The sequence below is a fragment of the Callorhinchus milii genome, unplaced genomic scaffold (genome assembly GCF_018977255.1).
Source record: "Callorhinchus milii isolate IMCB2004 unplaced genomic scaffold, IMCB_Cmil_1.0 Scaffold2, whole genome shotgun sequence".
Taxonomy (NCBI): domain Eukaryota; kingdom Metazoa; phylum Chordata; class Chondrichthyes; order Chimaeriformes; family Callorhinchidae; genus Callorhinchus; species Callorhinchus milii.
Genome location: NW_024704743.1, coordinates 58,844,186 through 58,867,615, shown reverse-complemented (window position 1 = coordinate 58,867,615; position 23,430 = coordinate 58,844,186). Strand labels below are relative to the sequence as shown.

The following is a 23,430-nucleotide window of genomic DNA, read 5'->3' as shown; positions in this document are numbered from 1 at the left end:
CATGACCAGTAGTTTTAATATATCTGTCAAGGGTCTGCTTCAATTGCTATTCCATCTTCTGAGAATAGTTATTGATTAATTCTTTGCCCACACACTATATGCTTTATTCTAAATTGATAAGCTTTTTCTATGCTAGTTACTACAATGCATTACACCTCAAGCTGCAAGAGCAGCAACATTTTGGTTGTTATGAAAGTTGAAATTACCTTTAAAAAGACTACTCTGGACAGACAAGTCATCAGCTTGCAGCAGCTTACTGATTTTACTTAGCAGAATGAATGGACCAATATTATCTCTGCTTTTGTCTATGTTGATCTAGTTGGAAAATTAATCCAACCAGTAATGTACTTTTTTTAAAAAATCAGATAATAACTTCTTTTATAAAGAGTTTTCTTTAAAAAAAATTGAATTTTTCCAAGCAACAATTTCTCTACCTATATCTAATAGAGATAGATAATTATGCACCATCTAAATTGAACAGAGCACTCAGCTGTGATCAGAAAAGGCTGGATGGCAAAGAAGATAGTGTTCATACTTTTTCCCCAGAGCAATTTCCTAATTATGATGCTTTAAATCTGAAGGCCAAAAAAAGTGATTGAAAAGGGGCATGCATTCCAACTCGCCTCTAACTATAAGTGAATCATGCTTACTGCAACAACAGGAAAGTAGTCATTTCTAATGTAAAACTACACAGCCTGGGTAGCTTAATTAGCAAGTACTATATGACAGACCAAAAGATTATGTGTTTAAATCCCAGTGGATCCAGTCACCCTTACAAAAGTGCTAAAATGAAGGCTATTGGGAGGGGAAGGAGGGAGGAAAGGACGCTACCCCAGGACTGAACTGTCTCTGAAGCCATATATTTGGCAAGAGCAGTCAGATCCCCAATGATACAAGACAGACTTGAGAGGATTAGACGTGTTCTTAACTTTTCTTGTCAAAGCCTAATGATAATTACTGTACAACTTTGGTAAGGACAATTTATCTGTACTAATTGTGAGTTTTGCAGATCCATTACGTGATACGGAGATAGTGTGGACAATGGATAGTGTGGACAATGGGCCAATACAAATTGGCTCCTTACTCACTGAAAATTTTTTGCATCAGGCGTTATGCTGCTTCCACAGTACTTCACTAACCCTAAGTGTGATTTTCTCTCACTCTCATCCTGCACCGTATCATTGCTGATTCATAGTTACACCATAAAAATAAATCAAACATAACTTCACTCGCATATGCACAACCAGTTTTTATTTTCACATAAAATCTAACATGTGGATGGATGGCATGCATATATGCGGCAGCTACTGTAACATACTACACCGGAACCAATTTTACTGTTTTCATGTGAAGCTATTAGACAAGCAAATATTCATTTTATTTTTACAAAATGCTCATTTCTATGCCTGACAAACACTGGCGATCAATCACATATTTCAATGCCATTTTTTAATATCAACACAGTGAAAATATGTGCACAACAATCTAAAAGAAAAGGCAAAATGCATTTGCAGTGTATGTGTATTGCAGTTTTTCTTAAAACGGGCAGCCAATTATCTGGGGGAATGTTAGCCTAGCTAAAACACCAGGAGAAACTCTTTTCGAGCAGTGCCAAGGGAACTTTAACATCCATCTGAAAGACAGATGGGACTACGGTTTAGTGTCTCAATCGAAGGACGTCACCTCCAATAATACAGCACACCCTTAGCACTGTATTGGAGTATCACCCTAAACTACATGAACTTGGGAGAGAAACTACACATAACTTTCAGACTCAGGAAGGAGTGCTGCTAATTGTGCCAGCATTGCATCTTCAATATTCAAAACTAACCCAAGTCAGATTGATTCAGATTCCAAAACGCATTCAGAGTTCTTCATATATACTGATGGATTGCAAACAAAAATTCCTGGTAGGTTACATTCTTCTAGACTAGAAAGGTTATTCTCTTCTTCAGTCAAGATACAATGGTCCACTTTTAAGGTTTATGTAATCATTCTCAAAATACCAAAACAAACTAGTGGCTGACATAAATCTCATACATGATAGTTATGAAGGCACGGTCAGGAATACTCTCATCTGTCTCGTGGGTGTGTGAGAAAGAGCCCCAATAAGCTCAAACAATGACTCAATTCCCTGTACGGAAAATCTCAGCCATGCCCTATGAACAAGATAGTGCAAAAACGTGCGGAGGGCATATCGAAACCATGGACCCATCTTGCATATTTAGAGCAGGAGCTTAGGGCTCAGTTATGTATCAATATCCCCTGCAGTTAGGAATATTATCTTAGAAAGAGTGGAAGGGAGAAATTAATATTTAGTTTCGGAAATCTGAACAAATTGATCTGAGGAGGGATTTGATTTTAAAGTGGGTGCTGCTGCCGGAATTTTAGCAGACCAAGGCAGCTCGCCAAGTCTTACCAGACCAATGAGCAAAAGTCCATGAAACTGTCATAGAAGTGTTTCATGAAAGTAGGTCACTGAGATTGACGTTTAATGGCAGGAATAATTTCCTTACTTAAAATCAGATGTTTTCGTCCACTTATTTCTAAAACATAACTGCTGTATTCATTTTCTTGGAATGCTATTGCTCCAATATGCTGCTGCCCCAGATTACTGAGAGCAGAGAGCTACACACAACAGAAGACAATTTTACCAGCATGGTTTACAATTTTTTTTACTGTGAAAGTGGCACAGCAGATTTTCACAGCAGGCGAGAGACACAATACAGATAATCAGTTTTGTAATTTTTCACACTAAGGGGTAAACCTTACCAAGTCTGAGACACTTCTTCGCTCCCTCCCCTCCAATTTTCATTTTGAACTTCATTGGACACTTTACTATTTTGTCTTTACCAACTTGCAAACCAAGCACACAGATACAAAGTTGTGAAATATGCATACACCAAGTTTACATTTATATAGCGTCTTTCATGTCGAGAGGACGTCCCAAAGTGCTGGACATCCGGCCTGAGAGTGGGAGCTGAGTGGGAGGAGAAAGATGCCGAAGATGCAGTCAAAGAGGTACGTCTCGAGATAAAACTCAAATGATAATAATAATAATCCTTGCATTTGATATAGCGCTTTTCACGTCGGGAGGACGTACCAAAGCGCTTCACAAAACACATTGTAAAGTGAATTGACTGTATATTTGTGGGCGAACGCGGCAGCCAATTGTGCACAGCAATGTCCCACAAACAGTCGTAGATTGAAAATGACCAATTTATTATTTTTTTTTTGGTTTTTGGAGGGATTATTAGGCGTGTGGCGTAAGGAAACTTGCCCAAGGTTTCGCCCTCTGCCTGGAATTGAACTCAGGTCTCTCACTTGCAAAGCGAGTGCTCTAATCACTGAGCTACAGGACTCCACAAATGATGACATTAGGGAGAAGGGAATTAGGGTAGGTGGAGGCTCATGTGGTGTATAAATACTGGCACTGACTAGTTGGGTTGAATGGCTTATTTCGGTCCTGTAAGTTTGTATAATTCTATATAACATGTCTAATTTCTTTAATGTAATATAAAGGCTTAAACAGTTTACACAGTTGCTATTAGTTTCCTTATGAAGTGATGCTGACCACCAATAGTGAATTGTTAACAGCAGCTTGAGCAATGCTTGTACCACAAAACTTATGATTCTGTATCGTACTTGTGGACTAAACATACTTGTTCTTTAATTCTAAAATAGCCATATTTATGATCTGATAACCATAAGCATGTGATCTATCCCATTATATGTGCATATATACACAATAGGAGGAGTGAGAAAGGAGGACCAGAGCATGGAAGGGGAGAAAAATGGGAGCTAATTTTGCAAATAGGCATGAGATAAATCAGTGAACAAACCAGGAAATTGAAAATCCATGAAGAAATAAACCTCAAGCTAGTATTAAAGTTTAACAGCCAATGAAAAGCAATAATAATCCTCTGAAATTATTTACAGAAGTCTTGAATCCTGTCAGTGTTGTACAGGCTCATCTGAAATACTGGTCAATGCTGAAATATTATAAAATAACCTTTGTTGCTTTCTAAATATAATTAATTGTCTAAATGCAATCAACCAATTTCACATAAAGCAAGGTGGTGTCATTTCCTTAATGCTAAAAATGACGCGACCGTCCCTAGAATCATGGGTGAAACATTCACACAACAATGACCATACGATGAGATGATGAAAAAAAACACTAAGATGTGGGCAAGTTTCCTTACTCTATACGCGTCTGTTTATCTAGCAGTAAGTAGGAACCCACTTGTTAGTCGATTGGCGGATCGCTTTCCGGGTGTAATATTCCCTTCAAAAAAATAATAATAATTTGGCCACTCAATCCACGACTGTTTACGGGACACTGCTGTGCACATATGGCTGCCGCATTTCACCCACAAAATATATAGTCACTACCCTTTATTCTATATTCTGTGAAGTGCTCTGAGACATCTCAAAGACATGATAAGGCACTATATCAAATGCAAGGATTATTATTATATTCTGATCTTTGGTTTTCCACCCTAAACCACAGGGAAAGTTAACATGATTATACACATTGGTGTAATCACAGCAGCAGAATCATCATGCAATGTGTGGCTCGGAATAAAATGAAATGGAGCAGTAATGTCTGCCAATGAATTCCAACATAAGATGAACAAAATGATTTCTTAAGTCTCACTTTTTTGGTGCATTTTTCCTATAAAAGTAGCAGGAGCAGTGAGCTGATTTAATTTTCTTAGCTTTAATAGTCTTACATTGTGGTTTCTACTTGAATATGCAAGCAAGAAAATATCTACTTGGAAATGCCAAAAATTACATTTATAGAGCACCTTTCACGTCGGGAGGACGTCCCAACGTGGCACACACACACACCTGTCCCCAACATGAGTCTATCAATCAATCACCACATATTATAGGGCCATTGAGTAGGTTGATGGTGCAGTAACTGTGACTTGAACAGCCTGCCACAATTTTCAAAGTGGTTAAAGATGCATTTGAGTGGATTGCAGCATAAATGATGAGAGCACAGGCTAAGCTGAAATGCTGGTCAATGCTGAAAAAAGGATTTTGGAACCTAAAGCCTTGTGCAGAGAACACATGTACCTAGTGTTGATTTGTGAAACCTCTGCTCTGAGGTGGATTGGGGTTGGAGAAAATCTTTCAGGTTGGGATATGCAGTTGAACATCCAGACTTTGGTCAACTCCCACCTCAATTTCTCCAATGAAATCCTCGACAGTCTCTCTAACTCCACCATTCACAGTCCAACTAATTCAAATCATCATCCCAGTCCTTGCCAGGCTCCACTGCCTCTCTGTCACATAATGGATCATGGCTTTATGGCTTTGCATTTATAGAGCGTCTTTCACGTTGGGAGGAAGTCCCAAAGCGCTGAACAGTCAGGTGTCGGGGCCCGAGCATGGGGGAGGGGTGGTGTAGGGGTGAGGATAAGGCAGAGAGTTGAGAGGGCGACCAAAGGCACAGTTAAAGAGAAGGGTCTTGAGACCGGCCTTGAAGGAGGCAATGGAGGAAGCGAGGTGAAGGGACCGTGGGATGGAGTTCCAGAGCGTGGGGGCAGAGAGGCTGAAAGCCCAGAGTGGGTCGGGCACGAGACATGGAGCCGGCCGGAGCAGGCAGGTTGGTAGGGAGTCATCAGGTCAGAGAGATAGGAGGGATCAATTCAAGATCTTCACACTCACCTACAAATAAATCACTTCATATCCTGGCACCTCCCTACCTCTTCAACCTGTTCACACTCCACTCCTCTCCCCTGCGTGAAGAGTATATAAATGCAAGTTGTTGTTGTTGTACCTGCATTACACTGTGCTGAAAGTTATTGTTGACAGCAATGCATGACGTGCAGAAACAACAATATGACAAATTGTTTCCAAATGACAGTTTGCTAGACCGTTTATGTAACAGCATTACTCATTGTTACTCATCAGATATTAGCCTGGCTCAGTCGGTAGCACTCTTACCTCTGAAGTTTATGCCTCAAGCTGGGATTTCGAGCTCATTGTCTAGGCTGACAGTCTAATGCAGTGTTGGCGAAATGCTGCAATGCCAGAGACACTCTCACCTTGGAGCCACCTCAGCCTCAAGTCACCATTTGATTATTAGACATTTGATACAACGTCAAACTTGTCTGTCGGTTCAGGTGAATATTAAAGACACAGTGATACTCTTCAAAAAGAAAAGGGAGTTTTTCCCCAATATCCTGGGCAAGAATTTCTCAAATAAAATTGTGTTATTCATTTTGCGTTTTTTGTAGGACATTGCTGTGTGAAAATTTGGGCTATGTATACCTACAAATATATAGTCATTGCAGCAAAATCCCATGAAGCACTTTGACATGTTCTGGTGATGTGATAAGGTACAATATCAAATACAAGAATTATTATTACTATTCCCTGTAGACTATTGCCTCACTTGAAAATAGAGTGCAGTAATCATGGCTGGTTTCATTGGTGTACATATTGATAAAATGCTACAAAGTCTTTTCAATTACTGAACAATAAGAGCAGTGAAGAGCAGTGAATATTGATCACAAACAGCATTACTAAGTAGAAAATGTAATTTGTTGGCAAACGCTTAGCCCCACTGCTGGAGACATACATGGACACAGCACTCCCCCAGCACTTCACCAGAGTATCTGTTTAGACTATGAGCTCAAAGAACACAATTTATTCTTTTGGCAAAGGGCCTCATGTTGAAGTCATCCATCTGAGCTTTCCAAGTTCACCTGCAACAACTCAAATCAAAGGAGCCTATTTTTCCTGCTATAGTCTTCCTGTTAGTCCATCTTGAGCATGGTACTAAAAGACAATTGTATAACCAGAGCAAACAAACCAGTCACTACACTTTGCAGTAAATCTTGTGAAATGTTTTGAACTGACTTGACAACATAAGGTGCTTTATCAAATGCAATAAAGCTCTTTGCCCTCAGAGGATCAACTTGTTTCCAATATTCCATTACCGGCCACGCCACCTTGGAGCCACCTGAGCCTCAGGTCACTACGTGATTAGGCTTTCGATAAGTACAGGTTTGAGCCCTCGCTGAGTGCATAGAAGTACCAGGAACTCATTCCGAACCTCACTGGTTCATGTATTAAATTTGTGTATCTTTCCCATTAAACATTTCTAATGCACCATAATGCATACGCTTTAATGCAATACAATTCTTGAATTGGAAAACTGCACATGCAAGTCCTCAACAACTGTAGTATTTGAACAATCTCGCACCAATTGCAACTGATACATTGCAATGGAAAATACAGATAAGATTTTACCTTCAACATAGCGAATTCATACGGCTGGTAGCCTTTGAAACTTTCATGGATAGCTGCCATTGTGTGGGATGTTTTTTCCCAGAAATGGAGCAGTGTCGTCTGTAAATTAAATCAGAAGAAAACAAGCATTGTAATACAATACAAAATTACATTTGTAAAGTGCCTTTCACATCAGGAGGACATCCCAAGGCTCTGAACATTTAGGGATTGGGACCTGAGCAGCGGGTGGGTGGTCAGGGAGGGTGGAGGACAAAGAGGGTAGGAGGGTGGCCGAAGGCACGGTCGAAGAGGAGGATCTTGAGGCGGGCCTTGAATGAGGCAAGGGAGTGAGTGAGGTTGAAAGGGAATGTGGGATGGAGTTCCAGAGGGTGGGGGCGGAGAAGCCCGAAGGCCCGACCTCCGATGGTGGGGCGGGCTGAGCGGGGGACAAGGAGCAGGCTGGAGCCTGCTGAGCGGACAGGTTCTGAAGGGTCCTGAAATACAGGTCCTAGATTAGGAAGATTTACAAAGACCATATAGCACAGAGAGAGGCCACTCGGCCCAACCAGTCCGTGCTGGTGTTTATATTCCACACCAATCTTCACCCATTCCTTACTCCCTCTCACACCTTTCTATTCCCTCTCCCTCAAGTGAAGGTCTAGCTTCCTGTTGAATGCATATATACTAACTAATTCAACCACCATTTCAGACAGCAAGCTCCACAATCTCACTACCCTTGGCATGAAGTAGTTCCTCCTAAATTCTCTTCTAGACCCCCTGGTCGCTATCTTATACTAGTGTACCCTCGTTACGGACTTCCCAACCAATGGAAACAGCCTATTTATGTTAATCTTATCAAAACCCTTTTAAACACTGCTATTAGGTTACCCCCTTAAATGTCTCTTCTCCAGTGAAAAAAGGCCAAACCTATTCAATCTAACCTCATAGTAGAAACCTATCAAACCTATACTGTACTCTTTCCATCACTGCTATATTCTTCTTATAGTTTGGAGAGCAGAATTGGACAATACAGTCTAAATCTGGTTCAACCATAGTTTTGTATAAATTCAACATCACTTTTATATTCTACCAGTCTGGTTATAAAGCCGAAAACCTCATTGGTCTTTTTATAGCCTATCCCCTTCATTGTTCACCATGATTCCCAGTTTGATGTCATCTGCAAATGTTAACAACACAGATAAGAACCAGAGTTTTCTTTGTTCTGTTTTAATCTAACTGCCAATGGTCAGTGTTTGGCTATTTATCCCCAGATAATAAGGCTTTAATGGGTATAGCGTCAAAAAACAGAAATAAGGCAAGTAAGCCCTCTCATGTTTATTTTTGTTTTTTATTTTTATTCCCATCATAGACTCGCTGAAAAGTGGGGAACCTCTAACAATAAAGACATTTAATTCGTTCAGTTAAAAATTAATCTGGTAAGGAAATAAGATGGGGCTTACATAGAGCAGCCCTGATGATTTAGTGGGTACAGCTTCAGTTTGTGGACCAGCGACTCGCTGCTTTGAACCTTGGTCCATGCTGAGCTGCCTCGTTTCAGGTTGGGCTGCATGGTAGTACTAAATTGGTTCTGGCCTTCTGAGGGTTTGGGAAGGGAAAAGCAGGCTGGATTCTTGCTCCTCATCCCTCTACTGGTTGTGCAGGTATGTGGCAGTCAGGTGGGGAGTCTTGACAAAAACTGACTCACTGACTGACTCTCTGCTCTCACTGACAAAACTCACACTTATCGAATTGCCACTTGAGGGCAACAGGTACTCGTTGAACTGTACCCAGCCAGAGAAGACTAGACTAGGAGCCGAGACATGATGGAGAGAAAATTTTAAACATAATTGGACACTAAATTTAAACCAATCTCTACCAAAAATGAAGTTATATGAAGTTATATACAGTAGAGCACTGATTATCAGCTCTAATTGAAATCAGCAGTTGATCAAACAGTGTGGATAATTGGACATCACGCAAAATACAATTTGCATTTATATATAACACCCTTCACGCACGGTAGCGTCTTGGAGCACTTAAATACAAATTGTCTACTGTGTTAACAAACAAAAAAGTTCAATCAGGAGCTATAGTTCCTCATCTGTTTTAAGCTTTTTCTCTCAGACTCTTTCTTCTGACTCATTCTTTCTCTTTTACTCTGACAGAAAGAAACAGAGATACTCAGAAGGAAAAACACAATGTGTAAATCTAGCCATCTCTCGAACTTTCTTTTTTCCTTCATCTTTACAACATCTATTGTATATTGCAAATATTCTAAAGGTTTACTTTCCTTGACTGGAAAAAGACATTACTAATGCATATATGCAAAGTTGTGGAAGTTTGTTTAGATTCGTACAATGTTGGCTCCAAGTCAGCAACTTTGCAAATTAGCTCAACAGTACTTTTTCTGGTATCTCTTCGTCCCACATGAAACTTCCACCCAGGAAGCCTCTGCAGTTAAACAGCCTTGTGGGTAATTGGTGCGTGGATTAATGGCATGGGTACATTATTTCTACTTTACAATAGATTAAAACTACTATTCCCTGCATAATCCAGAAACTAGGAAAACATGCACTGAATTTGCAGAGTTGCAAATTTGTTCTTGAACAAAAAAATTATTTTTGAATATCAACATTAAATAGGACCTGAACAACATTTGTGAAATACAGAATCATTAGCTTTCATCGTAACAGTGATCTGCAATTTAACTTTCATTGTAACAGTGAACTGCTAATTAACTTCCAGTGTAATAGTTAGCTATTAAAAAATACAAATGTCAGGCCGATGATAATTCCCCAAAGAGAAAGCCAAATTAAATTCTATCCCTATCATTTTATTTTGGTGGTAGGTGATTGTAAAGTGATTCATCATCCATTTTGTTTTATCTAATCTTGCATGGCAACAGATAGTGGTTTGCGCCTTAATTAACATTTTAAAGCAAGAAACCTCTAGATATACGATGAATTAGTTTCATCCCACCTTTACTATTCTTTATTCTTCTTCTTGTATGTTAGTGCAAGTTCTAAAAAAAATTGTCCATTCATTGACATAGCAGCTTCAATGACCAGTTTCCAAACAACCTTAAAACAGTCTTCAGCCTTAAAATTGTTATAGTAAAAAAAGCCAAAATATACTACATGATGAAAGAACAATCTTTGGCAGCCCCATAAGCCTAGCAGAGCACTGTCTTATTGCACTGTTAAAGGTTTAAGTAAACATACAAATGCAACATAAATATAATATTGGTTCCAAAGAGTGTGGATTGCTAACAGAAGTACATTTTTATTCTGCATTTATGGGAAGCTCATTAACTACTTAAGAGCCCTGTCAGATTTCCAATCGTATGTTTTATTTTATAAATATCTTGGTGGGTGCAGGATTAAGTTAATAAAGTTGTAAAATAATTTCTAATTTAAATTAACAGCATTAGATTCTATAAAAGTTCATTTTTTTACCTGATATGTTGCTAAAATGTGGGAGAGAAGATTGCAACGACTTGCTCCAAGTAGATCCACCTTTTGGCACACATCATTCTTCAGTTTGTCAAAGTGAGTTTTTGCATGACGAACTTGACCTTGCACCTTCAATTATACAGAAACCAAATACATTAATAGGATAGAATCCATTCAATAAAACTACAAAAACAATTTTAAAAAGTGTTTTGTCTCACACATAATCCATCACAAAACAAGGCCAAATTGTTCAAAGTCAATGTCGACTTCAGTTATGAGGAGAGACTAGAGAAGCTGGGATTGTTCTCCTTAAGGTAGAGAAGGCTAAGGGCAGATTTAAGAGACATGTTCAAAATTATGAGGGGTTTTGACAGAGTAAACAGGAAAAACTGTTTCCACTGGAGGGTCGATCGGTAATCAGAGAACACAGATTCAAGACAATTGGCAAAAGAACCAGAGAGGAGATGAGGAGAAATGTTATTACACAACCAGTTGTTATGACCTTTTTAAAAAGAATACTTTGCAATGCTTAAAATACAAAGTTCTAATTGTGCAATGTTGAACAAGGCTAATTGGTCTGTTGTTCAGCAACTGTCATCCATCAACTACTTAAAACAGGGATGGGCAACAAAAAAGTATTCCATATCTTCTCAACTTGTTCCTTTTATAAAATGAAATGTTCAGGTAACAACACTTAATCCTGCAATATTAACCCTACACTAGCATAAGAATCAATATTATGTAAAAGTTCAAACATTTCTCTTTGTCTTCCCATATAATCCCCCTCTCCCATTATCATTTTAAATATTATTTTCTAAACTTTTATTTCATATCTGAGAGATGTGGAAAGGGTATAAAAACAAGTTTCCTAAATTTGTTGTGAATACCAAACTGGAAGAGCTGCAAACAAAGAGGAGCTGGATGGCTAAATACAGAGGGAACTGGAAAGATTAGGGAGTTGGGATGACGGGGGGCAAGTGTCATTTAATATCGACAAATACAGAGGTATAAACTGAGGGAGAAGTATAAACTGTGGACACAAGACAGAAGAGGGATAACAATAATTGCATCAAAATAGTGCCTCAGCACATCTCGAGATGCACAGCATTTACTGTAAACAAACAACAACAATGAAAAACTTGGGCCCTCACACAGAGGAGCATCTCAGAGCACTTGACAGTAGTGGAGCATGAGGCCGAGCCAGGGGGAGGTCAAAGAGAAAACACTGTCGAGGTGTGACCTGAAAATGGGGAAGGAGGGGGCAAGGTGGAGGGATTGAGGGAGAGTGTTCCAGAGTTTTGGGGCGTAATGGCTGAATCAATGGTGTAACGGAGACCACAAGGGACAAACAGGAGGCCAGAGCCAGTCGAGTGGAGGCGACGGGTAGTGGGTTTGGGAGTAAATGGGTCGGAGAGGTAGAGAGGTGTCAGGGTATAAAGGGAATTGAAGACAAGTGCAAGGACCTTGAAATCAATGCGTTCAGTGGTGGGAACCAGTGGAGCCTGGCAAGGACTGGCGTGATCGGTGTACAGATTTTAGTGTGGGTCAGTAAGCGACGATCTTGAGGAAACTGCATATTGCTGAGCTGCTTGAGGAAAAGATTAAAAAATTCTAAATGTGAAACAACTTATTTTTGTATAAAACAATGTCAATATAAGCATAAATCAAACTGCGTTCTCCCCCCAAAAATCTATAATTAGCACTGAGTATATACCTCTGTGGTTCAGTCAGAATGTTTATTTAACAAAATAGGTCTAAAGACCAAATTTCTGCTACATAAATCATGGTGAAATTGATAGCATATGAAGTCTACACGCACTTTCAGCATCTCAGTCATCCAAATGTAACTATTCTTCCTTCTAAGTCAAATTTCACATAGTAAAAAAAAACATTTATAAATATACCATTGTATATCTTCGCTAATGTTTTATTTAAAAACAACTGACAACCAACCATGCAATAGGACTGTTAAAAAAGTGTAGAAAAATAAGAAAATAAGGGAAGCAGTGGTCAGTATATTCTAGCATGCAAGGCAGTAGATACTGCTCTAATTATAACTGTAGCAGCAATCATATTACATTGAACAGTAGTCTTTCCTTTACTCCGTGCGCCTTATACAACAGTCTTTTCATTCCTAGGTCAATGAACCTCTTCATATAGAAATGTATGCTACATGCGCAAACAAGAGTCACCCTGAAAGCCTGGCAGTTTACACTGTAAAAGGATGGCGTTTCCTTCTTCCCTCTTACAAAATCCCCTTTGTATGGGAATCTTATCACTTAATCTGAAGTCAAACTAAATATTATCTTTTGCTGTACGTATATTCTAGTTAAATGCGATTTCGGTAGGCATTCCAATTAAATACTACTCCTGTCGACATTTGCAGGTTACAAGTTCATTTTTGTGCCTTTTTTCTGAGTGCTGCACCATTTCTAATTTATTTTGCAGAGCCAGAGCATATGCTCTATATTGCTCCATCATATAAAGATTGACATTGTTGCATTCTCATTGTTGTGCATTTATCTTATTACACAAAATAATAATCCAAATAAAAACATCAAAGCAATTTTTGACACACATAAAAACAATTCGTAGGTTAGTTTGTCCAAGTACTTAAAAGTTAAAATTAATGAAAATCTGAAGTTACTTAATACTACAGAAAAAGTAATTCAAAAATACAATAAGATGCAAGAACAAAAAGATACAATTTATGCATCAAATTTTATTAATGGTATCTGGCTTGTACTGGAAAGTAAAAAAAATCTTAAAAAACATTAATATAAATGATTTATATAAATGATATATATAAATGTAGTAGCCATGAGATGCTACCCCGTAGGAAGGGTGCTAAACAAATATGAGTTGTCATCATAAATTACCTAGATGCGTCACAGGCAGACTGCCTCCTCCCCCCCTGCCCACCCCACATTTGTCCCATTTCGAAGCTGTCATTCATCAAGCTGGGTTGAAAATATACTTTCTTGCTTAGATTGCTGGTTAACAGAAGAGTGGTTTTATTCATTTTTGTTTTGCGCAGTAAAAGTCATGATCCCACTAACCATCAGTTGAATGCACAACCCAATTCCATAGATGTTGGCATCGAGCACTATCAGCCGGGGGTCTACATCCCACACACCTGGGCAACTCATATTCAATACAAAAGAATATCTAAATTTGGACTGTGAGTTAGTTCCCGATTAAGACCAACAACAAATACAATATGATGCACAAAATGCAGGTGAAAGGAATTGTGTAGGTGAAATGGATTATTAATAAGGGCGGTTGAGGGCAGGACAATGTCCTCATTTAGAAAACAGCTGGACTCTGTAATGGGAAGAACACAGATTGGATATTCTAGAAGGATGACTCCAAATGGGTCAAAAGGTTCGTGAATTTATCTCAACTTTGTTACTCTCTGTTTTTGGCTGTGGGATTAGCATACTAAGGGTTTAGGGGAAAATCGACAAACAAAGTAGCGTTAATGTCAACACAACGAGGCAGGCAGTTTTTCTCTTTAATCTCCGACATGGGAAGCAGCGTAGCATCATCTAAAACTCAGGCTTACCCTGCTCCAGTGTAATTGGCGACTTCCCCACTCTGTGACTCCCCCTTTACTATACTAGGATTCCATCCACGTGCCAATAAGCAGGGGAGACAGAATTATTGCGTGGCTACTCGGTTTTCCTTTTTCATTTCAGCAGCAGCTGCTGCGAAAAAAAATAGGCCTGCCTCAAGTGCCTTGGATAGATATTTACATATTTAAACATGCCAGTTACTAACAGGAGGCGAGAATTATAGTCTGCTAATACTGCCAAAAAGCTGTCATTGAAGATGAAAACAGAGCCTTTTTTTAAACAAATAGTTTGGGATTTGTTTCATTAAAAGATCTTACGAACAAAGCAGGAGGTTTTCAGATTCTGAACATTTTACTGCTTCTGCTTCCACAGTGACTTTACAGAAAATCACAACGCCTCCAACACCTTGGTAACGGCCTTTCACCTAAAAGAACAAAGCTGCCAAGGAACCACGTAAGGTCACCCTTTGAGGTCAACGGTTCCAAAATAATAATAGCATTTGATACAGTGCCTTATCACGACATGGAGACGTCTCAAAGCACTTCACAGAATATACTGTAAAGTGAATTGACTGTATATTTTGTGGGCGAAACGCAGCAGCCAATTCCACTCAGCAGTGTCCCACAAACAGTCGTGGATCAATTGACCAAAATTTTTTTTAAGGAATTATTACCCCCAGAAAGCGATCCATCAATCGACTAACAACCAGGTTCCTACTTACTGCTACATAAACAGAGTGGAATAAGGAAACTTGCCTAAGGTTTTGCCCAGCCCGGGAATCAAACCCGGGTCCCCTTATTTGCGAGGCGAGCGTCCTAACCGTTATGTTACAGAACTCCATAGAAATTAGCCCGAACCACATGCTGTGCCCTATCCACATGCTGTACCCTTAGTTTTGCCCACAAAATATACAGTCAATCCACTTTACAATATATTGTGTGAAGTGCTTTGAGACATCACAACAACGACGTGATGTAAAATGCAAGGAGTATATTATGGGCTGTCGCCCGTCGTTGAGAGCGCTGTATAAATGCAAGTTGTTGTTATTATTTATTAATATCCAAAGTACTTGGGTAAAATCTTGAATAGAAGCTTGGCTTTTAAAGCTAATCTGTAAAAGACATGCGAAAAGGTAAAAGCAAAGACTAGCCTCGTCCGAAAACTCAGGGGCACAACATGGGGTACTGATATGTACACACTTCAAACAGCAACTCAAGCACTGGTGTACTTGACCAATGAACATTGTGCTCCAGTCTGGGCAAACAGCTGACACACCAAATCTCTGGACGCACAGCTTAATGCCATGGTGAGAATCAACTGCAACATTAACATCAAAACCTGTTCAATGTTCCCCACTCTGGCACATATACCCCATCCAAAATCCAGAGGGACACACATACAGCTTGTGAGTACAATCCAACCATGGCAAACCTGAATGTGCCAATTCATAAAGATTTTGAGAAGCTTCTTTTTGGGATCAGGCTAATGCTCTTAAAGCATCCTCATTCAAACCTGAGGTACACTGAGAGATTTGGGGATAACAACAACAACTTGGATTTATATAGAGCTCTCCATGCCGAACGGCGTCTCAGAGCGCTTCATGGTAACGGATCCCGGGGCCAAGCCAGGGGGAGGAAGGTGACCAAAGGCCCGGTCAATGTAAATGTGCCAAACAAATATCTGATTGCTGACCCCATAAAAAGAACCTAGCAACTTAAACAGAAACAGTGGTCCCTGTTGAACATTTGTTACACTCTGGAAGATGAGAAATAATGCACAATGTGACCGTGGACACCAGTTGAACATTGTAAAGCAGTGACCGCTTCAATCATTTGCCGGAAGCATCTCAGACTTACACCAAAGCTATTGCCTGGCTCACCAATCTGGACTCAGCTATTCAAATGTCGCTAATCACTCCATTTGATGAGAAAGTTGAGATGCTGCGGTAGGTAGGAGTGAAACTATAATAGGATAGAACCATGCAGGTGGAACAGAGAGGCAGTGGAGAGAGATAGAGTGATCGACAGTGTCGAAGAATGTTTACAAAGACATACCCTTAAATTGAGCTGCTGCATGCAAAACTATGACTGCACCAGACAAGTCCCAATAGTCCAGCTAGTATACAGCTAATTTTGTCCAGATATCCACTACATTCAGCAGATAGAAACTATTTCTATGTAAGTGTTCACCCACTCAATTAATACAGTTGCTGCCAAGCACCATTAAATCTTAATCTTGTCAATATTCTTAACAATTCTTCAGATTTTGTAACCTTAAAAAATTGCGTCAGAAAATGCAAAATTGAGGATTTTTGTTAGTGGAAAACAATATAAATAAACATGCCAACTAGTGTTTGATAAACTGTCAATCTAATTTGCATTAAGTGGATCTTGGAAGTATCATCTATTCATTAAATGCACTCAACCTTCACTTATTACTCAACCCTTCTTCCCTTTAGAACATCGGTTTTAAAAAAGTTTATTTTTAAACATTGGGCCAGGGAAAGAATAAATGAATAAATGAATGCCAAATGCAGACCATGCTGCACAAAAATGGAATGAATAAAATATCAGAGGCCTGAAATTCCATCTAGTCTTGGTCTGTGAAACCATTTTTCTTAAAATTTAACATGCAGTTATGGAATATTTCATATATTCAGTCTTAATTTCAAAGCTGCTCTTATTGACCATTTTAGAACTAGCAAAACTTATTAACCGAGCAAGCAATAGGTAGCAATTAAATTTGAAATCTGAACTATTTTACAGAAATAAATTAGAACAAGAGGCAGTCTCACACTCAAAAGAGGGAAGATGTGTTTTGTAGGCAAACTATTTGATGAAAATCTACTAAGGGATGAGTGATAAAGTTAGGGCAATGGCTTTCAGGGTTACTAAAGGCTTAGGGGGAATAATTCTCTCTTTCATAACACATCTATCCCTCTCTGAAATATAACGCATCTATCCCTCGCTAAAACATCTATTAAGTTTCTGTTAATTAGCCAGGTCAATCAACATTACTACTGGCTCAGGCAACTGATCATCGAGTCTGATAGAGAGAGTTGACTACTTTTGACTTGCATGTCACTATGAAACCAAGTTGACTAAAGACCCATCTTACGTTTTCCTCCCCTAAGGATAGTTTACAATCAGTGGTTTGAGCTCTTGCTGGATGGGTAACTAATTCCAGGGTAATCTCCTGGGCCAATAGAAATGTGCAGAAATATTTGCCAAAAATTGTGGGGAGATTTGCCAATTTTGCGGAGAATTGCGGAGAACTTTTTGAGAAATTTTGCAGAAAATGGCATGGAGTTGATTGGTGCTATTGAAGTATATTTGACCTCCAACCTACATATTTTCATTTTATTGATAAAATCTAAACATGAGGAAATAACACATATTAGATTGTTGCAGAAAAAATACTAATTGCTTCTTTAACAAAAACTGGTTTGCCTGGGCGGGGGGAAGGGAGGAAGGGGGGGGACACCAGCGAGGTTACAGGAGCTCTCAGGATCCAGCACCGCACACCGATCCAGAGAGATAGACACATATAGACACAGAGAGACACACACCCTCAGACACACACACACTCACAGACAGAGAGAGAAATATACACTCACAGACACACAAACAATCACAAGAGTGGGGCCTCTGAGTGAAGCCCATTTGCTCTTTTTTGTGGGGGGATGGGGACACACACACACCAGCGAGGCTACAGGAGCTCTCAGGGCTCAGCACTGCACACAGACCCTGAGAGAGACACACACACAAGAATTAGGAGCAGGAGTAGGCCATTCAGCCCCTCGAGCCTGCCCTTTCACAGACTCACAGAGAGACACACACAGACTCACAAGACACACACACCGACTCACAGAGACACACACACAGACTCACAGAGAGAGACGCACACACGCACACACAGACTCAGAGAGAGAGACACACACAGACTCACAGAGAGAGACACACACACACAGACTCAGAGAGAAAGACACACACACAGACTCACAGAGAGAGACACACACACAGACTCACACACACAGACTCATACACACACTCACAGACTCACACACTCAGACACACACTCACAGACACACACACACACTCACAGACACACACTCACAGACACACACACACTCACTCACTCACAGACACAACTCACTCACAGACACACACACACTCACTCACAGACACAAACACACTCACTCACAGACACACACACACACTCACTCACAGACACACATACTCACACACACACACACACAGACACGCACTCACTCATAGACACACACACACTCACAGACACACACACGCACTCACAGACACACACACACACTCACTCAGACACACACACACACACTCACACACTCAGACACACACTCACACACAGACACACACACTCACAGACACAGAGAGAGACACACACACACAGACACTCATAGATACAGAGAGAGAGACACACTCATAAATACAGAGAGAGCCACACACACACACACACAGACACAGAAAGAGACACACTCATAGATAGAGAGACACACACACACTCACAAATGCATATAGAGACATACACACAACACAGACAGTCTCACACACGGGCGCACACACATACACACACACACACAACGGTGTGGGCTCCAAGAGAAGCCCATTTGGCGCTTGTGCTCCACCGTGCATAAGTGTCCGGAGCTGCCGTGCCCACAGTGACGCCAGGTCAACAGCCAGGAGACCCGCGGGCCAGAAACTACATTTATAGAGGGTTTGCAGCAGAGGCCGGTGTTTGTGGCGGATGCCGCAGAAAATATGCAGCCGCACTTTGCTATTGGCCCAGTCATCTCCCAGTCAGTGTGGGTAGCAAGACAAGAGCTTGCATCTGCATTACCATTACACTCCATAGTAGAACCAGAAGATCAGATCACCATCAAACAGCAATCCCACAAGTTACTGATGTGAAGAATCAGCAGGATTTGCTTAGCTCCTTTACATATAAAACAAGATATCCCACAAAATTACAGATATGAGATAACACTCACACACTAACCTTCTACAAATGACTTCCAGTGGTCTTTGTCCCAAACCCCAAATTTGCTCAATGGGCTTTTGTGTGACACCTCAAACAAAATGGAGAAAAAAAACCTTTCCATACTCTCTCGCTCGCCCCTCCTCTTTGGCCTTTTAATCTGCTATATTTCCTCCCTTTGGCTCTTCGAGATCACACATTTTACCTCTTATTATCCATACAAAAGTTACCTGTTATACAACTGATAAAGCGATGAATTACTGAAGGCCTTCAGTATTGTGAAAAAACATTTATAAGTTTGCCAACCATCGTTGGAATTCTAAATTTCAGGGGAAATATCATGTACGAATCTGGATGAAGGAGGTTCTTTGCCCATCCATTTTCATCCTTACAGAACAACCACTCAACCATCACTGCAAGACAGCATCAAGCTGCTTTTTAAATGAGTACAATAACCAGGCCTCTACCAACTTTCCTATCAATCTGTTCCAGTTGTTGATTATCCACTGCGTAAAGGAATTCCTGGGGCAAGCACTTTCCAATATCATAATAGATATAACAGGGTAAAATTTGTGGGAATCCTAAATACATTCCTAAACTTGTTTTTAAGGAATGCTTTAGGAGCACACTTAGAAACAGGTGGCTTCCCTCTACAGGTAAATGGCTCGCTCCACTTAGGGTTGAGTTCTGCCATTTTCACTCTCCAATAACTGGATCTCCAGTTCCATCTCTAAAATCCTCGGCTCGTTCAAAACCCATTTCTTTGACTGTTTTTCTGGTCATCTTCCCTCTCCTCACCAGTCCTGCCTATTACCCCCAGGTCAGGAGCCAAACCAGTATTGTTAAGCACCTTAGGCCGTCCTTCCGATGTGAGAGGAGTTATATAAATGGATTCTATTTTTATCTGAAGTGAGCAATCCTAATTAATGGAGTCCTGTAGCTCATTGGTTAGTGCACTTGCCTCACAAGCGAGAGACCTGGGTTTCGTTCCCGGCAGGGCGAAATGCTGGGCAAGTTTCCTAACTCCACAAGGCTTTGTTTATGTAGCAGTAAGTAGGAACCTGGTTATTAGTCGATTGGCAGATTGCTTTTCCGGGGGTAATAATTCCATTAAAAAAAAACTAAATTGGTCACTTCAATCTACGACTGTTTGTGGGACACTGCTGTGTGCAATTGGCTGCTGCGTTTCACCCACAAAATATACAGTCAAATCACTTTACAATATATTCTGTGAAGCGCTTTGAGACATCTCGAAGACATGAAAGATAAACAGAGGCGTGTGGAGTAAGGAAACTTGCCCAACATTTCGCCCCGCCGGGAATCAAACCCAGGTCTCTTGCTTGCGAGGCAAGTGCTCTAACCACTGAACTACAGGATATTTGCAAATCAGGTGTGTTAATTTAATTGCAACTTTCAGTCTGTGAATCTAATTACATTTTCAGAATCAGAGGGAACAAAGCTTTCAAATCCTGGATACTGGCAAAGCCCCCCAAAAAAGAAAAGCGCTTTTCTTTCCAGCCTTTTCTCTGCCACAAAAGAGCTGAAGGCAAAAACACTGGCCACAATCCCAAAGCTAGCATTTGATTTGCAAATATTCCATTCTTAGACCCTAAATTGGAGCATCTGAATACATCTCCAGTTTTAAATGCATTGGAAAAGGGTGATCTTAACAAAAGGATTAACACACATCACTAATAAAGGCTTCAAATGCCACTATGTTTTACTGCTTCAATTAAAGCAATCTGCATGGTCATTATAATTGCACTGGGAATAGTAAGGGCGCATGGTTAGCTGTACCTTTATGCAGTTTCTGTAATGTTTTATGGCAAGCTATACAAATTTAAATTTAATACGCTTGCAGTTGTTAAAATTATGCATGCATATATTACAACCTATAGAGAATTTCATCTTTCATTGATGATAATTAACTCAGTATTTATGCATGCAGTGACATTTTCAAACAACAAGATAAAAGTCACTTGTCAACTTTATCAAAAATCAGATGGAAGCATTTGTTATTAAGGTAATAAATGGGTTTTCAGCAATAATCGTTTAGATACTGTCAACTGTTTTCCTGCATACCTTTTATTACAGTCTGGAACTTTGCACCTTTTTTTAAAATCTGAGATTGCTAAATATGAATGAAGACTGAAAATTGGCTGAAACATGGCTTAGCTAACACACACTTCTGGAGACCTTGAAGAAAAACTGCCATTTTTATGAGAAATATTCTCAAAACTTTGCACCTCCTAAAAGCTGCAATACTCATGCAAGTAAAAACTTCTTTAAGATGATGCAATCCCTTTCAAGAAGCCAGCCTCCTATTTTAAATGAAATAATTTATTATTCTGTCTAAGGACATATAGGATAACATAATATTGGTATATTCATTATTTCATTTGCTACTATGGCAACGTGTAATACTCTGAAAAAAATACAAATCAAAGAGCTCAACACATGGCGATCTCTTCCCTCTAGTACAGTAACTAGATGGTCATCGGACATCCAACATGCGCATTCCATTCCAATACATTGCAATTTCTGTGTGTATGTGAGATGGAAGGAACTCGGTCTGGTTTGGATACTCTTAAGCATGATATCATCTTAAGCATAGTGATGAATTTCCACACGTATCATCACCTGGCTGATCCCCAAAAAACGAGCACAGATGGTCAGCAGGAACTCCACACAAACTTCATTGAAAGCAGCACAGCTAATCATGAAATACCACCTTCCTTGACTTGCCAGCATCCTTCTGCCCACAGCTCAGACACACATCCTGACCATTAAGTGATGGTTCCACTAGTTGGAAATATGGAGCTTCAGCAGCAGCTGCTTATTAATGCTGATATCAATTATCAATGTCTACTAATCAACCATACTAATCAGGGAGGATAGTAAGACCTGGATACAAGTTTATAAACTTGGAATCAAGGTAAAGCTTTCCAACATCTGTTGTCCTGAGCCTCAGAGTTTCCTCATCTGCTATTTCACAGACATTTGACTTTAGGATGATCTATACAGGATAGCTTGTGACAGGCCAGACAATTCTATTCTAGAGGTCCAATACCAGACTTATGCAACACTAACTGCTTAATTCAGATTGTGAGGGGCCTTGGCAAAGAGATGATCTAGGCTGCTGAACATCAGGTCAGTGTAGGGCAGAACCCTCTCTCCCTGCAAACCTTCTTATTGGTCCTAGCAAACAGGCTAAGAGAAACCGCTCGCCTCATACATAGGAGCGTGGAACTACGAAGGAGAACTGCTTGGACACATGCTTTATATGCTACTATGTGGGTAAAAGCAAAGTGAGGAGTACATTTTTCACTTCTTTCTGAATGCTCCATTTTTTGTTTTTTGCCCACAAAATATACAGTCAATTCACTTTATAATATATTCTGTGAAGTGCTTTGTGATGTTTCAATGACATGATCAGGTGCAATATCAAATGCAAGGATTATTATTATTCCTTGAATACTACTTCCCCCCCCCCCACCCCTCTCTCGCTCACACCAAAAGCAGACTCCATAACAAAGAATTCTGAAGCATCTAGTGGTTTGTATTATTGGGAAGCACAATGCATGGCAAACAGAGTGAAAGAAAAACAAATAACAGGTTTGCCAACTTATGTCAAAACATCTTAAAGAACTTCACAAGTAATTACCGTCGAGAGTAGAGACAATTTTTCATAGGCAAATCTAGATAACGTCCCATTAATCTGATGGATTGTTGACCAGGAAAACCTTCCTCCTCTTTTGAATGGTGGGATTTTTAATGTCGACCTGAACAGACAGGCATGGCCACAGTTTTAACCTCATCAGAAAGACGGACAGTATCTCCGACAAATCAAAATTCATGAAGTGGCAGGCAACCTCAGGGCTTCAAATGTAAAGCTTGGTTGAAATATCAGCCAGTTCTTCATTCCTTCAAAACAAAATTGTAGCCTAGATCATGGTACACTGCAAATCTATTGCATTGTTCAAGGTTGCTTCATTCATTCAGGCAGATTATTGCTGCCATCTGCTGGATAAATCCAGAATAGGTCAAATTTTTAAAGAGTCGAATTATAACAACAACATTACATTTGTATAGCGCCTTTCACGTTGGGAAGACGTCCCAAGGTGTACAGGGTACAGCATTTCAGA

General features: G+C 39.9%; 1 protein-coding gene across 1 annotated transcript in view; it reads right to left on the bottom strand.

Moving 5' to 3' along the window:
• ica1 (islet cell autoantigen 1) overlaps positions 1-23,430 on the bottom strand; it is an 88,324-nt gene that overhangs the window by 44,248 nt on the left and 20,646 nt on the right. The window contains exons 7-8 of the mRNA XM_042332010.1: positions 10,704-10,829; positions 7,270-7,368 (exon numbers count right to left, since the gene is read on the bottom strand). Coding sequence (XP_042187944.1) covers positions 7,270-7,368; positions 10,704-10,829 — 225 coding nt within the window. The remainder of the gene's footprint in view (positions 1-7,269; positions 7,369-10,703; positions 10,830-23,430) is intronic.